The sequence below is a fragment of the Perna viridis genome, chromosome 1, assembly GCF_037379345.1.
Source record: "Perna viridis isolate PV_CMFRI_1.1 ecotype Kerala chromosome 1, ASM3737934v1, whole genome shotgun sequence".
Taxonomy (NCBI): domain Eukaryota; kingdom Metazoa; phylum Mollusca; class Bivalvia; order Mytilida; family Mytilidae; genus Perna; species Perna viridis.
In genome coordinates, this window is record NC_142445.1 from 14,856,205 (window position 1) to 14,875,573 (window position 19,369).

A 19,369-nucleotide genomic window follows, 5' to 3' on the forward strand; every position below is an offset into this window, starting at 1 on the left:
AAATCCGTTCGATATACAATATATAAACAGGAAACGAATGTCAAATGAATATCGAACAGAAAAAAATCCTCTTTAATATTCAGTTTGATATTCAAATCCATTCTATATTCAATATATAAACAGGAAACGAATGTCACACGAATATCGAACAGACCGAACTCCTGTTTGATAGTCAGTGTGCTATTAAAATCAATTCTACATTCAATATATTAACTGGAGACGAATGTCAAACGAATATCGAACAAACCAAACTCCTGTTTGATATTCAGTTTGATATTCAAATCCATTCTATGTTCAATATGTAACCCAGAAACGAATCTGAACGAATATCGAACAGACCAAACTCCTGTTTGATATACAGTTTCATATTCAAATCCATTCTATATTCAATATGTAACCCGGACACGAATGTCAAATGAATATCGAGCAGAAAAATAAATCCTGTTTGATATTCAGTTTGTTATTCAAATCCATTCTATACTCAGTATATAAACCGAAAACAAATGTCAAACGTATATCAAACAGACCAAACTCCTGTTTGATATTCAGTTTGATATTCAAAACTATTTTATATTCAATACATTACCCGGAAACGAATGTCAAACGAATATCGAACAGAAAAAAATCCAGTGTGATATTGTGTTTGATATTCAAATCCGTTCTATATTCAAATTATAAACAGGAAACGAATGAAACACGAATATCGAACAGACCACACTCCTCTTTGATATTCATTTTGATATTCAAATCCATTCTATATTCAATATATGACCCGGAAACAAATGTCAAACCAATATCGAACAGAAAAAAAAATCCGTTTCATATACAGTTTGATATTCAAATCTATTCTATATTCAATATGTAACCCGAACACGAATGTCACACGAATATCAAACATCAACAAAATCCTGTTTGATATTCTTTTGGAAATTCAAATCCATTCTATAGTCTATATAAACCGGAAACAAATCTCAAACGAATGTCAAACAGACCAAACTCCTGTTTGATATTCAGTTTCATATTCAAATCCATTCTATATTCAATATATAAAACAAAAAAGGAATGTCAGACAAATATCGAACAGAAAAAAAAACTCCTGTGTGATATTGTGTTTGATATTCAAATCCATTTTATATTCAAATTGTGAACCGGAAACGAATGTCACACGAATTTGAACAGACCATACTCCTGTTTGATATTCTTTTTGATATTCAAATCCATTCTATATTCAATATATGACCGGGAAACGAATGTCAAACGAATATCCAACAGACCAAACTACTGTTTGGTATTCAGTTTGATATTCAAATCCATTTTATATTAAATATAGAAACGAGATATGAATGTCAAATGAAAATCGAAGAACAAAAAAATCCTGTTTGATATTCAAATTGATATTTAAATCCGTTCTATATTCACTATATAAACAGGAAACGAATGTCACACGAATATCGAACAGACCGAACTCCTGTTTGATATTCAGTTTGATATTCAAATCCATTCTATATTCAATATACAAACGAGATACGAATGTCAAACGAATATCGAACAGCAAACAAAAGTCCAGTTTGATATTCATTTTCAAATTCAAATCCATTCTATATTCAATATATGACCCGGAAACGAATGTAAAACGAATACCCAACAGAAAAAAATCCTCTTTAATATTCAGTTAGATATTCAAATCCGTTGTATATTCAATATGTAAACTGACACTGGAAACGAATGTCAAACGAATATCGAAAAGCAAAAAAAAAATCCTGTTTGATATTCAGTTTGATATTCAACTCCATTCTATCTTCAATATATGAGCCGGAAACAAATGTTAAACGAATATTGAACACCAAACTCCTGTTTGATATTCAAATCCGTTCTATACTCAAAATATAAACCGGAAACGAATGTAACACGAATTTCGAACAGACCACATTCCTGTTTGATATTAATTTTGATATTCAAATCCATTCTATATTCAATATATTATCCGGAAACGAATGTCAAATGAATATCGAACAGAAAAAAATCTTGTTTGATATTCAGTTTGATATTCAAATCCGTTCTATATTCAATATATAAACTGGAAACGAATGTCAAAGGAATATTGAACAGCAACAAAATCCTGTATGATATTCAGTTTGATATTCAAATCCATTCTATATTCATCATGTAACTCGAAACAAAATGTCAAATGAATATCGAAAAGAACACAAAATCCTGTTTGATATTCATATCCGTTCTAAACTCAATATCTAAACCAAAAACGAATGCCAAAGAAACATCGAACACACCAAAATCCAGTCTGATATTCAGTTTGATATTCAAATCCGTTCTATATTCAATATATAAACCGGAAACGAATGTCAAACGAATATCGAAACAGCAAAAAAATCCTGTTTGATATTCAAATACATTGTATATTCAATATATAAAGCGGACACGAATGTCAAACGAATATCGAACAGACCAAACTACTGTCCGATATTCAGTTTGATATTCAAGTCCATTCTATATTTAATATATAACCCGGAAACGAATGTGAAACGAATATTGAACAGCAAAAAAATCCTGTATGATATTCAGTTGGATATTCAAATCCATTCTATATTCAATATATGACCCGGAAACGAATGTCAAACGAATATCGAACTGACCAAATTCCTGTTTTATATTTAGTTTGATATTCAAATCCATTCTATATTCAATATGTAACCCAGATACAAATGTGAACGAATATCGAACAGACCAAAATCGTGTTTGATATTTAGTTTGATATTCAAATCCATTCTATATTCAATATGTAACCCAGATACAAATGTGAACGAATATCGAACAGAAATAAATCCTGTTTGATATTCAAATCAGTTCTATATTAAGTATATAAACTGGAAAAGAATGTCAAACAAAAACCGTACAGAACAAAAACCTGTTTGATATTCAGTTTGATATTCAAATCCGTTCTATATTCAATGCATAAACTTGAAACGAATGTCAAATGAATATCGAACAGAAAAAGAAATCCTGTTTGATATTCAAAACCGTTCTATACTCAATATATAAACCGAAAACGAATGTCAAACGAATATCGAACAGTCTAAAGGCTAAAAACCACTAATTCCACTTTCCATAGGCTTCTATGCTAATTTCACAATATTCAATGGCTTCTCTGGACTTTACCTTAACTTTAACCTGCAGAGGACTATATACCAGCATGATTCTACATATGTCAGCTCACAATCCTCAGAATGGCATGTGGGGTTAGCAGACTTGCAGTGCAGTACTGGTCACCGGAAGTGAAGGGTCTATAAATAGCATAGGAAATCCCAGTTTTTCACAAGATAGGGGTATATTTAAAAATCATTATGGAGATTAGGCTTCACATCACAAGAAGCAAAATGCACCTATAAAATGTACAGAAATGTTTTTCCTTTCAGAAACTGTTTAAATTTTTTAAATAAGATGAGAACTTTTTTCACAGCACTATGAGGAACAGGGGTAATTTCTGCGTAGGACTATTTTTGCGTACGTTCCAAATGCTCATTGGTTGAATTGGTGGTCTGTAACCTAAATGTTCATATATACAAGGTCCAAAATACAACTTACTCGAATTCAAACTGAATTGGTAAAGCTATGCTAGAGAGAGAGAGAGGAACGACAATTTTTATACCAACCTTCCAATTTTGTAAGGGGCCAACAGTATAATCAAAGACACAAGACACTACCAACACTACTGGCGTCTGTAGCAGACTTTGTTGTTGATGGTGAGTTTCAAAACCCTTCCTATTCTCAAATTGTCGCTACCCAGGAAAATCTAACTCATCTACCACTGATAATACTGTATACTGTGAGGTATATTCTACACCTGTCATGTTCGGGAGGAATAAACCAAACATACTTGATCATTTGCTCACATAATTATTCAGGCCATTTCACCTGTAAAATTCAGAATTTTAGAATAGCTATTGAGCTAGTGTAAACTTTCCTTCTACTATGGACAGTTTATATTTACTTTTCTCATACCATGCATTCAGCAAAATTTAGTACTTCAACAGAATTACATGTAATAACTTTTATCTTGGTATATCATGATAACAATATATCTTTAACTTAATGCAGTATCTCTTTCTGTTAAGATGATACCTATAACCTTGGTTCCCTTGATTATTCTTGAATATGGAGCTTTCATATGGGACCCATGTAGATGTACTAAAAAGGGCAGAACAAATTGATGGCATCTAAACAGGAGTAACAAGATTCCTAAAATATGAAACATGTAAATCCCATATAAATGAAACAGGGTGCGTCACATGAATTCTTTTAAAGCTATGTCCACTGCAGGGCCCCAAGAAACTACAGTTTATAGTTGGACAAAATGGTTTTAAAAAGAAACTTGTGTTGCAATTGCAAATCGATGTTACCCAACCAAACTTAAAAGACAAATCAGCAGCATTATGGCTATGAATGCTGTTGACACTAATATACAGCAGAAAAGAAGAAAACTATACACTTTAGATTTTTACAAACTAGCGTAACATAGATACTTTCATTTTTTTCCAAATAATAAAAGTTGACAGGAACCACTTGAAAGAGAAACAAGTGCATTCTAACACAGTATGTGGCTTCATATATATCCTCAAAAAGTGTTAATAATTGTACAGAGCTCCTATAAGTGATATATAAATTGTAACTTGGAATGGTTCCTGCAATATTACTATACATATACAGTACATTCAATACAAGCTTACACAAATTATCTGAAGGAATTATCTAAACTAAATAATGCTTGGAAACAATTTGACCAGGACAGGCAAACTGAAGCAATCGTATAAGGACACAAAATACATATAACTGTTTAATTTCAAATCATATTGCACACATCCCATGAACACAAAAACGAAAAAGAATAAATGAGAGTACTACATAGTTTCATCTTGTTTACCATACTCAATACTGAAAGAGTTGTTTACTTCTAGACTATCATCACTATCATGATTCAGATCTAATTGATCATGTTTATCACCACAAAGGCTATCATTATCATCAATATCACTATCATGATTACTTTGTTTACAAAAATCATCTTTGATGCTGTCAGTTTCATCAGTTTGTAAACTATCATTGAAATGCTCATCCCCTTTAGATCCTTCACTTTGAAAATTATTCAAACTATCATTATCTAGGCTGTCTTCACTCTTACAATCATTATTATCACTAGAATCATATGTGAAATTATCATCTTGATCACCAAATGTTTGCATGTTTAATCCAAATCTTTGAGATTGTGCAACTGCCTGAGCAGCAACCATGGATGCAAAAGGTAAATTAGCACCTGACAACCTTTCAAGCCTCTCTTCTACAACAGGAACTTCCTGTTTGCCTAAAACAGGAAGTTTGAAGAATTGTGGTCCAGGTATAGGACCAATACTGGTAGCCATTTCATTCTCTGGAGGACAGTAGACATACTTCTGTTTCCTTGGTTTCATTTTGATTTCATGTTCTTCATCTAAATCTAAACCTTGATTATTATGGTTAGGAACAGAACCACTACCAACAGCATCAGTTGGCTTTTCATTTACTGGTGTAACAACTGGAGTTGTTTCTTCACTATCACTTCCTTGTTTCGTAGCCTGACCATTTGTATCATTTAAAATGGTTTTGTTCACATTATTTGTGTCATGAGCTTGAGATTCATCAGTACCTCCATCTTCTGTGGAATTTTTTTTTGGTTTCAATTCATTAGGATTCAATAGTCTTTTAGATTTCAGCAGAGCAGCCTGTTCACGTTTCGCTGTGTCCTCAGCCCTTACTGAAATAACGGATTTCAACTCTGTAAGAACTCTTAATGCCTCTTCCTTTTCCTTCCTTTTCTTTTCCTGTTTAAAAAGCCATAATAATAATTGATTTTTTTTATAATTTTTATGAAAAAATCTCATTCAATTTTGCTTCAACAACAAATCTGAACGAAAACTTCAAAAAGGGGATTTTTTACTTTACTAAACATGGATTCAAAGAAACAATAAAACTTCATATAAAACACAAAGATGGATCATCCAAAAATATAGCTTTACACAACAACCAAAATGCCACTAAAAATCTTGAACTCTTTTTAGTGGAGTCTGGGTTGCTCATTTACTTATGTTTTTTGTATGATTTATTGTGATTATTTCATGTTCCTTGCTGTGTATGTCTTTTTATCTCTTTGTAGGCCTTATCCTTGGATTATATTCATTTGATTACTGTTCAAATACATGTTCCCTTGATTCCCTTCTTTAAAATAAATGAAAATTATTAATCTGAGGCATGGTACCTTCAATCAAATTAATTTCTTTGTCTAGAGAAAGGAGAAATTGTTGTAAACTGAATGGTTTTACTTTACAATACATATCAATATTTTAATCCTTTCCTCCGAATATTTATAAAAAAGAAACATCTGAACAGCATTTTAGGGTTAAAAATAAAAGGGAGATCAAACGAGAGAACACAATCTAGCGATAATGACTACATTGTTGATACAGGAAACAGACAAACACAAAAAAGAAAATGAAATAACCGAAAATACACATACAGGCTACAGCTTTATAGAAAAAATCACTATTTTTTGGCCATAAACAAATATTTATGTAAAACTAATATTATGAATGACCCAAACTATCATTTTTATAAAGGTGAAGTAGAAACTATTGAACACTTTTTATGGAATGGTGATGTTGTTCAAAATGGTATAGAGCAAATAGAAATTTGGCTACTATCAAATGGGATAGGTATTTCATTTAATGAAACAAAATTTATATCTGATGATGCATCAGAGGTTTACAGAGGAGAAGCTTCCAACCTCATTTTATTATGTATCAAACATATTTAACACAAGATGATTCCAGAAGACATTATCACTACAAGCCGTTATTAAGAAATTAAAGAATCTGTATCATATAGTCGCTCACCTGGTCAAAAATAGTCTTTTCAGCTTTCTAAAGCTGGACTCTAGACCTTACTATACTATTGTTACAAGAATCATTTAACTCTTTCAACACTGCATAACTTTCAATGTATAGAGCATATTAGTTTTCTACATGGTTTTCATATTAATTATATATCACAGTCATTTTCTGAATCTTCAAGGGCAAGAACTCCGACATTGGTCAACAGACCTTTATAAAAAATTTGGCATTGGTAAATCTCACCATGCTGATCAATTTTACCCTACTCAACCTTTTTGTTTATGAATTATTTTTTCCAAAAATCTTCAATTTGACTCCACTAAAAACTGAGAGCAAGGACTAGGTGCATCAGTAAGGAAAGCATCCACCGCTTTTCTAGAAACATGCACTAAGTAGCTCATTAAATGCCACATAGTTTACTTTGATAATTTAAAAAGATACAAATCAGGGCTGTTCCAGTAAAACATATGAGGAATGGCGGGAAGGCACTTTTATTCTTTGTATATAGGTGGATGTTCGGGTCTCTTGACAAAATATAAAGTTTAATACAAAATATCAATAAAACTTCTATGGATGGCTCCCCTGGTGAAAAAGTGCCTTCCCAAGTACCTTATATCTTTTAATGGAACATCCCTCATTAATTCCTGACAGGAAAAGTGAGGAAATGGTACCTTCTCTTCAGGACTAAGAAATTCATCCCATGTATTATCAATCAGATCATTGTCATCATCAATGTATGCTTCAAACACCTGTAAATATGAAGGTAAAATAATAACAATAAATGTCTTTTATCTCATCATTCACATGTAAAAAACAAATAAATGTACACCTATCTATGAAGTGGTTAGATATTCAAACTAAAAGATATGCATTCACAGGGTACAGATATCCCTATAGCCTAAATTTGACAGGAAAGTGTTCAGTAAACTGATATTAGCCCTAAATAAATCTGCACAACTATGTCATCAATAACTGGAAACAGGTGATTCAAGTTTTGTTAAATAAAAAAAACTAATAATTGATTCATACAAATACATGTATAGAAATTTACAACAAAATGAAACAATTATTTCTCTTGTCTAAAACTGAATGAATTTTATTGTTTCTGCATTTTATCCAAAAAACAAAAAAAATAAAATAAATTACCAAAATGCCAAATTTTCTACTTTGACACAAAACAAACAAATCTCAAAAAATGAAAAAATTAAGCAGTCATCTGTTTGATGGATTGTTTTTATGTATCATTGATTGATATATCATTGATCAATGACCCAATGACAAATGGCAAAAACATAACAATATACCCACTGAGAATTATAACCTATTTTTTTTGCTTCAAGTTTATTAATATGAAGAATGTTCGCTGCTCTATTTAAGAATAATTAGGATTTTAAAGGGTTGGGAAATCTTGTTCGCTGCTCTATTTAAGAATAATTAGGATTTTAAAGGGTTGGGAAATCTTTCAAAGTCTTTCATGCTAGAACAAAATAAGAAAAACAAAAAGATGGGTCAGTGTGCTCGTTTTTTAGATATAAACATTTGAAATTTTGGCGGGATAGGATTTCTCAAGATTTTCCATAGGTTTTGTCTTAGTAGGTTTTATCTATTAAAACACAGAAGAAATAACAAGAATTTCATAAAAACTAACATTGTAAGGTGTGTTTAATGAAATAATGAAAAGAAAAGTGGGGGAAACTGGGCTAAAAATATTAATTCTATGAAATGGATAAAACAAGAGGATTCCAAAAAATCTGGCAAATATGTCTAAATATGACCAGCAAACTTCCTTAACATCAATAAAAGTTAAAATACCTCATCCTCTATAACTGGATCCTCCAGTCCACACTGTTTTATAGGTTTTGGCTCCAATGGTTTGTTTTTCTCTGTGTGTACCTTATCTCCTTGGTCTGAAAATTGTCATTGAAAATACAATCAGTTTAAGTAAATTTTATTAGTACTTTTAATTGTAAGCCACTTTCAGTTTTTGATATGAGTAAAACCCTCATTCCAACATTTCCAACATAGAAGTTAAGAATACTGCAAACATATTAAGTTTTTGGTATGAGGAAAACCCTCATTCCAATATTTCCAAAATGGAAGTTAAGAATACTGCAAACATATTAAGTTTTTGTAGTTGCTAGTTTTTGCAGATTCTTTCAAGTGAGCATTCACTGGCATCAATTTTCACGGAATAAAAAATGATTAGCATTATATAGGTATAAAAATAAATTTTGCTGGTATAATTTTTTTTTTGCATTTCTCCGTCCATTGCTAAAATAGTGAAAATTACTACACCATGAAAATTAGTATATTTACAGTATTAAGATTATGAAAGTGTCAATTTTTTCCACAAGAAGAAAACCCTGATCATATGCTTTATTTAACAGATTGAAAACTTTCATTGTAAAAATTAACATTTACCTGGTACCCCTTTTGGCTTCATGAGAACTGTTACCCTGTTAAGCCCTTCTTCCCAACATCCTTTGCAAGCTAGGAGTTCCTGTTTGATCTGTTTCAGTAAGTTATCATTAGAAATCTCAAAATGGCTTTCTTCTTCTTGTTCTACCTTTTCTATGTGGTGTTCCATGATTGTTGAAAAAGATCGTACCCTGAAATGAAAGTGAAGAAATAAATTTACACAATATTAAACAAAACAGATGCTGGATATGAAATGGTAATGGGATCTTGTCTCTTTTTAAAACATGAATGGAACTGAGATTGTGAAATAACACCTAAATCTCAGTCCCATTAAGCAAATTAGTAGTATTATATTAAGAAAAGTCATTACCTATTTTTATTTCTATAATGAATGGAAAATATACCAACACTTTCCAATACCAACTTTATCACATGCAATTTTAATAGTAAGAGTACTGAAATTTCAAGTCACTCCTTATAGTTGACAACAAACTTCGTTTTTTTTTTTTGCTTTAAACATGAGTTTGAAAGCAGACATTAGAAATGAAAAACAACAAAAGATATCACATTCTTATAGGTTGACAGGTCAATACTCAATGTAAACAAAGGGATATGAGAATTACACAAGAAAAATCCTCTCTTAGAAGTGGGATAAAACAATATCAACATTACAACCAACATTAGCACCTGTAAGTGTAGATCCAGGCTATGAATGTGAACGCTAACCTTAGCAATGCTGCCTGTAAGTGTAGATCCAGTCTACCAATGTGAACACTAACCTTAGCAATGCTGCCTGTAAGTGTAGATCCAGGCTATGAATGTGCAGACTAACCTTAGCAATGCTGCCTGTAAGTGTAGATCCAGGCTATGAATGTGCAGACTAACCTTAGCAATGCTGCCAGTAAGTGTAGATCCAGGCTATGAATGTGAACACTAACCTTAGCAATGCTGCCTGTAAGTGTAGATCCAGGCTATGAATGTGCAGACTAACCTTAGCAATGCTGCCTGTAAGTGTAGATCCAGTCTACGAATGTGAACACTAACCTTAGCAATGCTGCCTGTAAGTGTAGATCCAGACAATGAATGTGCTGACTAACCTTAGCAATGCTGCCTGTAAGTGTAGATCCAGACTATGAACAGCAACATGCACATCCTGAATAGGAGAAGTATCAGTAGCTGACAGTCTTGGAGATTTAGGTTCCTCATTTACAGAACAACAGGAATGGATATTGTATGATCTCTGTAATTGGCTATAGTTCTCCTGTAATTGGACTGTTGTGTCCTTAGAAACGTTGGCTATGGTGGAACCAACACCTGAACTGGAAATATCTACAAGAAAATATAGGCATGTTCAGAGAATTGTTAAAAAAGTATGTACTAAAGGTCATCCGTCTGTTAGTCTGACTAAACTGTACAAACTAATAGTCCGTTGTCCATAAGCCACAAGTCTGACAAACCCATTCAAGTCAATTAATTTTTTTTATTAAATTGAAGATAAATAAACTTTTACAGCAAGGAATTTGATCTTACCACAAAATAACCTTCCTAATGTCTCAATAAATGCATACCCTGAGCATCAGATCATTCACAAATTATGTATAACACCTCCATTAAGGTAGGTCATACCTATTACAAGGAGCATTCTTTTCTGTTATCTTGCAAAATCATACAGAAGTAAGTATTTTCAATGAGCAAATAGTGTTTGAAGCAATGCAAAATTTGCCTTTAATCAAATCAAAAAGATTATTTTGCATAAACCTAACTACATATGGTAAAATTAGAAATATCAATTCTTAAAACCCTCTTCAAGGGAGATATAATTGGCAGGAATATGTTCTATAGAAATGTAATGGGAATATATTACAAAAAAATAAATTTGGCGTGCGCCAATGTTCTGTTTGAAATATGAAATGATGTCAGATAAGTGTTCTTTATATGAATTTTAAAGATATTTAAGAAATTATTAATACCAGTTTTTTAATAGTAAGCAAAACTGCGAAAATTCCCTACAGAATCTAATAAAATGTTGTAAAATAGTATGTCTGTTCAAGGTCGTCTTTGAGAAAAATTTGCAAAATCTATTTAAAGTACAAGGTATTATCTACCTCATAATGAATTGATTCAGTTCAAAAATTCCACACATCCTAGCACTCACCAGTTTCAATAAATGTCAATGTCAGTCTCCTTAGAAATTCTGACTGTTGTAAGTGACATAAATGCTTCAATCCCTAAACACAGCAGAAAAAAAACATAACTTAGTACACACTAAATAAAGCACAATGTATATACAGTAAAATATATAAATTTTGTTCATTTAATCTACCTTGAATGTTATCTATTAGAATATATATTCATTACATCTCCCAATAAGAGTGTATATGTACTTGCTTTTAGACAATGCAAATGTATATCCCAATTAACTTATTTTTCCCTCACAATTTCATTACTTCTTGGAATGTCATATACTAACCTTTTATCCACACCTATGTCATTCATGGTAACAACAAAACTGAATACAGGACACTGATTATCCATTCTGAATGATTGATTGTAGTTTTAACATCCTATGGCAGGTATTTCATTCATACAAGAGGAAAGCATTTCTGTCAATTGAATAGATCCTACTTTGGGCTGAGTTAGATTTTTAATGTGCTATTTAACAAAATTAATAGTACACAGGGAGGCAAGTAACTCCACTCAGACACATAAGTCTGCTTCCCAAGCACATATAAACAGACAGCAGATTCCATACTCAATGAGGAATCTACTGTAGACAAGTCACTCCTGAATGTTTCCATCCAATCTTGGTTGTCTCTGACATATTCACCATATCTATTCTCCTTATATTTTACCTACATGTATGTAATATTTGCCTTAACCACTATGATGTAGGCTTGCACATTTATCAATATACATGTACATCACAATGTATATAGTGAATACCTCAATATTTTTTTAAATTTACTTTTAATTAAATATTCTAATACCTTAAGAGAAGCTACAGAGAAACCATCAGTTAGCCTATATAACTGTTTATCTGAATCCTCAGACATATCACTGGCCTGTAGGCATTGTCCAAACTCCTCTAATGGAATGTGGCAAAGATAGTTCATAACATTATCAACTGTATCATCCAATGGGCAACTGTCAAAATGGTAAAATATTACAGTTAACACTACATACAAAGCTGTCAAATCAGACTCCACAAAGCAACCATTAGATATACAGATAACTTATTGGAACATTGTACATTTTGTTTATGGAGGTAGACCTACAGTAAGGGACATAATTCTTTAAATCAGTGATATGTTTGTATCATATTCAATTTTAACAAGGCCTGTCAAGCTTTCCTTTGAAACAGAATGAAATCAGTCCAAGTTACTTTGATGCTTATATGAGATTGGTGTAAAATGGTGAATACAAACATTTGAATGATTTGTAAGAGTTGTTTCCCTTACCCTAGGTCTACCACCTTAAATGTCAATAACTAAGCAATTTAATTTAAGTTAAACTCTAGATGTGGTTAGTTATGAATCAAATTAAAATTAAACCTATCACTTATTCCATTCAGTCACTGCATGTAGGATCTAACAAAATTCCATTCTACTTTCTGTTCTGATGACCTTTCTGATCAGCCAATCAGATTTCATTTTTCATGATTTTGAAAGCATTATTAAAAGGGAAAACCTGGAGATTCTAGAAAAGTCATCAGAACAGAAAGTAGAATGGAGTGTTGTTAGATCCTACAAGCAGTGACTGAATGGAATAAGTGATAGGTTTAATTCTAATTAGATTCATAACTAACCACATCTAGAGAATATGAAGACGTATATTGTAATATTTATGTTAGTGGTGCCACAGAAATGTTAAATATTATGTATTTTGTCTGTATGTAACCCATTGACATGAGTCAAGTTGGGTTGTCCTGGTGATACTGCATATCATTTGCAGCAGGTGAATATACATGAATCTTTTTTGAAAAAGATGATTGTTTGATAAAATTGATTTTTTCAGCAATGATCAAATGCACTATTTCAAAATATGTACATACATTAAAAAAGTTGCATTAACAAGTACATAGAAAAATTATGACACATTGAAATTATTACAATACAAACCTTTCCACCAGTATCTGAGTGGTTGATTTCAGCTGCAGGAAACATTTCTTTGTAGTATGAAACAGTGTTGCTCTGAGCTGTGGACATTGTCTTTGAGTTTGATGTATTGTATTCTGTTCTATCCTGGACACTGGACTTTTCTGACTTACCCTATAAAAACATTGTCACAATATAATTTTCTAAGGTTTCCAAAGCTGCCACAGGAATTACATGTAGTACAACCAATATATATATGTGTCTAACATATGATTATTATATGGTTGTAACCTATATGTGTAACTATCATATATCATATCATAACCATCAAGTAAAAACAGACAATAATGCCTTACTATATACAACAGCATATTTTTTGCAGTCATATAAATACAATATTTACATACATGTACATATATGAGAATGTTGTAAGTGTTAAGTCAAACAGTAGACAGAAGGAGGTTTACTTTCCTGGAGTTTATATAATGTTTTGACTATTATCATTTCTTTCAAAAACAAAATAGAAAGGAGCCTCATTAAAAAGTATAAAAAAAATTCTGTAGAATAATCAAGACTAATGTATTTCAGTAAAATTCATAGTCAGAACACTTGAATACTGCTTAAACTCCACAGCCTCATCTACTATTTATAGTTAATATTCAAACATGAATAAGACTGGAAATCATTTTCTCAGACCAACCACCACCAGCAACAGGAGGAAAAGGTGCTTCTCATCCCCACCGGTGTGTAAACATGCAATGTGATTTTCAACTAATTTGAATTGATAATTGAGCGTGTAATATAAACTCAGAGTTGAACCAGAGGCAATTCAATATCATATAAAATACATGTTATATACATTATTATAATTGCTTTCTTTTCTTTGCAATATTGTGCCACTAAATGTTCAACTAATAAAGGTCTGTATAGGCCAATATAAGACAGATACAATTTACATAGATTTTCAAAAACTATGTATTTATGAGAGAACAAAAAATCATACATGTACAATTATACTTACAGAGTAAACCCCCTGGATACTAATTCAGATTCCTGTATAAGCCTAAGAGATTTCTGCATGAATTTTACCATACTCTCCCCTGATTTAAAACAATTAAGCACTTGGTCATAATATCTTTCTACAGTCCATTTTTTGTATTCAACCACACAGTATTTCATGATATTAATGACGATATATAACAAGGTACAGAATGCTGATAGATCTGTCAGTGTCTTGTATGCCCATGGAAGATCTGGGAATAGGATCCTGCTTATTAGATATGCAAGAACACAAGGCAAGGCAACCATGAAAATGCTGAAAACATCAATTAGAAAAATGACTTTAACAAGATCTTAATTTTAATGAAGGTAAGAACACAAAACAATACAAACATGTACAAGCCAAAGTCAGTGTCTTGAAAATGTTGGCCATCACCTCTGGTATAACCTAAAAGATATGCATCATAATTTGAAGGGCTTTAGCCTTCTTTGTCAAAAAACTAAAACATGGAACCAATTACATGTCAGGTTTTATAAAATAAATTATACAATCTTAAGATTGTGTGTTCTTTAGCATCTATAGTTACTGTATAAAAAAAAAAACAGATGTGAACTTTTTTGTGTATCTTACACCATTTTACAAAACTTACACTTTTGATTTCAATACTGGTGTAGCAACTGGTTCTTGCTTTAAAAAATCTTCACTAAAATTTTCTAAAAATTGCTGATCATCTGTTTCCAAGGCTTTTGACTTCACAGAGATTTTTAGAAGTTTTTCTTTGTATACATGTTCCTGAAACAATCCAAATGGTCTGCATTTAATTCCCATTGACCAATTATTTCAGATAACAATTGCTAAAGAGACTTCCTTTCATCATCATTCCACACTATTTCACAAAACTCCAGTGGCAAGTGTTAACCCAGTACATTTAGGGCAATTAAAACAAATAAGTACTCTAACTTAAACTTGAATTTATTTGATAAAAATAATAAAAATCATACTAGGCATAAACTCTTTTGAACCAATCTTACAGAAATTATGGTAGTGCCAGAGGACATAAATTGTCTACTTAGATGACCCTACCTACACAATTTTTTCTGCCTACCCTAGCATATATTGTTGCTTTTTCTTTTATTATAAACTGCCACTAAACTATCACTTTTAGTTGAGCACTATGAAAGTAAAGAAATCCTCCCAAAGTATCTATACAAAATCATTTAATTTTTTTTTCACCTTCCTACTGACCTACCTACCCCATTTTTCATCCAATGTATATTGTAACATTAAACAGACAATTTTTTATCTTTGCCTAAAGATACACTATGTCCTAAACCAGCTGTGCCAAAGAGCTTATGGTATTTACATCTAACTGTTTATAAATCTAGTCTGTACAATATTTACCATTATTTTAACCTCTTCTTTGAGACCAGATAGTCCAATAAAGTTGTCTATATATTGTGTAACAAGAGATGGTCCTTTTTGCCATTTCTACAAAAATAGAAAGTCACACATAATGTAACAGCATATATGTACATGTACCTGGTAACCTTCCCTCATTAGGGGGGGAAACTCCAACAAAAATAATGAAATAAATTAGAATTGCCCACATAAAAATCTATAAAATTTGTGGTGGGGGTGGTTAAAATTACCATATTGCATTTACCTGGTACTGTGAAAAATACTAAATAATTGAATTTTTACATCAATTATGTTAATACAGTCAGTACCAAAGGGGAAGAATCTCCCACATTTTTCCAACGGCTAACAGGCATGTGACAGTAAATCTAAATTTTATACATTATAAGAAATTATTGCATGCAATTTTACAAGAAAAATCCTACTTGATTCAATGGAAAATTATGAGGTTCTAATTGAAATTTGTGGCAATAATTTTAACATCTGAACAATTTCTGATGACAATAGGGACAGCAATTAAGATCAATGTTTGGAGAAAACGATTTAGGGTTATAGCACTAAACAAAAGAACACCATACTGACATTTGCAAACTTATATGGACTTCAAAGGTATTTATTATGCAGGAGCTTGCCGTAACTACATGGAGTTTTTGTACCTTGCTAGACTTCTTAAACGTAGGCTTCTAAAACAGGGCAATGTTGATGTTGATTGAAGTCATCACTACATGTACAGAAGTTTTATGGTCAACAAGAACTTGTGGATTGTTATCTTGTATCTATCTGCATCAGGAATTTAAGTCATTATCAAATGTCACTTACCACATAAATTCCAGAAGTCTGTAAATCTGATGGTATACATGTAGCTTGAGGAGATTTGTGAGTGAACTCCCTTGGCAGAGTCTGATTGATATTTTCTGAGGTTACATCAATTCCAGCTTCTTCAAGATGCTTCATTAATGGGGAATTCTGTAATACAGTAAACAATAATATTTTTCAGCATTGTAGTTAAAATATATGATCTATGAGCACAGCTCATTACTGAATACCCTTTCTCCCTACACTAGTAACCATATGGACAAAATATATGTTTCAAATAGCAAGTTGATGTCACTTCAGTCTGAAACTTAATGTAATCCAAGGGTACATATACACGTATGTCAGATTAAAAGTGACTGTGATAAGTACATGTGCATGTAGTTGCATAGAAAACCCTCAATACAGAAGTTGTGGACAGATGGACAAACTAATATAAACATCATGACCACTAGAAAGAAATGTACCTTTTGCAAACTGGGATCAAAGATGCATTAACATCTTGCATAAAAACTTCCCATTTACAGTTCTGGTGTCTCAAGGTTTGTTGGGAAGTTTTTAGTGTTCTAATGGCAAAACCGTACACAACCGAAAAACAGAAGTAATGGTCATTAGAAAAATAGTTTACAAATGTAGTTCTTAAGTACAAAATTACTTGACTTCAACAATCACAATTTTAGTAGTAGTATTTTGTGAATCAATTGAGTGGGTCATAATAGCCAAATTTCAAGGAACAGTTCATGTACATGTATATGCATACGTAAGTAGCAATAAATTTGTACATCTTTTGTACTTACCTTTTTATTGTTTGACCATTTATGTGATGTCAACTATAGGTAACTGTAAACGGGGTCTGATGTGGGATAAGTCAAATTTATATTAATTTTTGAGGTAGCTAGTCTTATTGTAAATGTGTTTGTGGAAATAAAATTGTCCATTGTCCATTTTCTATAGGGAGACACAGTACCGGTTTTATGTTGTGGTAAAACCTAAGGCTTCCCTGATCCCTATAGATTCTATTTTAAGTACCCTATTAGTGACCTTCTGTACATGTAATGCCACAAAAATTACCAGTAGTTCATATTCAATTAGAAAAGTCAATAAGTTTTTAAAGTCATGACTGCCCAAGTGCTGAGGGGCTGTTTTGTCTAAATTACAACATTACCAACTTTTTGTATGGCACATCGTTCTGACCCCAACCCGACATATCAATATCCAAATAAAAAAAGAGAAGGGTTGCAGGGTCAGAGGAAATTCGGACTACATCAATTCATGTAACACATTACCGTAAAGATAACATCTTCGTCTGAATCATTCGCCATATTTCAACCCGCTTGTAGAACATCAGCTACTCTTGTTCTTCTTCCAGTTCAAGAACAGCTCTCAAGAAAATTATGTTTGCAAAGTTAAGGGAGTATCTGAGGCAAGGGAATGAAGCGGGAAATTACGCAGGTATTAGTTCGTCCCATGATATAATCGTGCCTTCGATGATTCATTGTTGAAATTACAATTGAATAGTAAAAAACATTAAAATAAACATTTACGGATCTTAAGTAGGATGGTCAATACGATTGGACCACGTATTTAAAAAAAATGTCAAATTCGTTCACATGAGACAAATATGACCACCAGTATATAACTAGATACGATAACGTAACCCTTCATACACTACATTCTATATCGTGCTTCACAAAACAGAGAACTGTTTGTATACGTTTATTGTGCAGAATATTACGATCCGATGATACGCGCCTCACTCGTAGGATTATCGAATGGACTACTAATAGACAAAAGGGCTGGTATGGCAAAGTGAAAGCATTTGTACGGACGATCGATGCGACCGATATTGTTAATGACACTCGATTATCTGTTATGCAAACGATTCGAGAACGATATGACGATGTGGAGAATGATATATTTGTAAGAGACTAATTTAATGACACTAACAATGTTAACTGCCGGATTCGAAACAAGCTGCGAATATCGTTTTGTATAAAACCGCACTGAAAACAGAAAAAAAAAATTTAAAAGTACATCTTCCTAGACGTGTTCGTCGAATTGTTGCCCTGTTCCGTAGCGGATCGCTGCCGTTGGCAGTCAAAAACAGGTCGATATGCCCAACCGCGTATACCAATAAAAAAACAAACTGTGTCAACTCTGTGACTTCAATGAGTTAAAAAGTGAAAGACACTTTATGATGACATGACCTCTTTATGACAATATGCGATTTGAACTTTTTGAAAATGCAAAAAAATGTTATTGCTGACTTTTTTTATATTTGTATTTATTTATTTATTTATTTATTTTATTGTTTTTTTAAGTTTTGATAACTTTTAGTGCAGCTTATTATATATTTTAGTAAAGATATAAGTGATCAGATTTAATTGATTTTTAGAATTTGGAAATTGATCTTTTAGACACGTCTTTTGTTTTGAAGGGTACAATTTGAGATTATGACATATTTTTGAATATTTTTGAAATAGTTTAGACCAGTCTCATAATGTTTTAGCGACGTTGTGATATCAGAAATTATTTTTATAATTTAAATGTTTTAGTTTTGTTTGTAAATAAGTGCCCCGTAAATCTACTAAGGCTGGATATTTGATCTTTTATAAATGTGATGTGTTATTGTAAATATTTCTTTGTATGATCAAATATGTGACACTATAATAAACTAATTGTTTATCTTTTTT

At 31.9% G+C, this 19,369-nt stretch overlaps 1 protein-coding gene across 1 annotated transcript; it reads right to left on the minus strand.

The window, feature by feature from the left end:
- Positions 1-4,836: 4,836 nt before the first annotated feature.
- On the minus strand, positions 4,837-18,112 carry LOC148627400 (vezatin-like). Its single transcript, XM_088572443.1, has 13 exons — positions 17,963-18,112; positions 16,683-16,829; positions 15,849-15,935; positions 15,097-15,239; positions 14,469-14,762; positions 13,472-13,621; positions 12,341-12,497; positions 11,509-11,581; positions 10,451-10,682; positions 9,357-9,544; positions 8,748-8,842; positions 7,607-7,684; positions 4,837-5,870 (listed from the first exon to the last, which is right to left on the minus strand). Exons 1-13 carry the CDS (start codon positions 17,996-17,998, stop codon positions 4,914-4,916), a joined length of 2,637 nt encoding a protein of 878 aa, XP_088428569.1. The 5' UTR covers positions 17,999-18,112; the 3' UTR covers positions 4,837-4,913.
- Between the last annotated feature and the right edge of the window lie 1,257 nt (positions 18,113-19,369).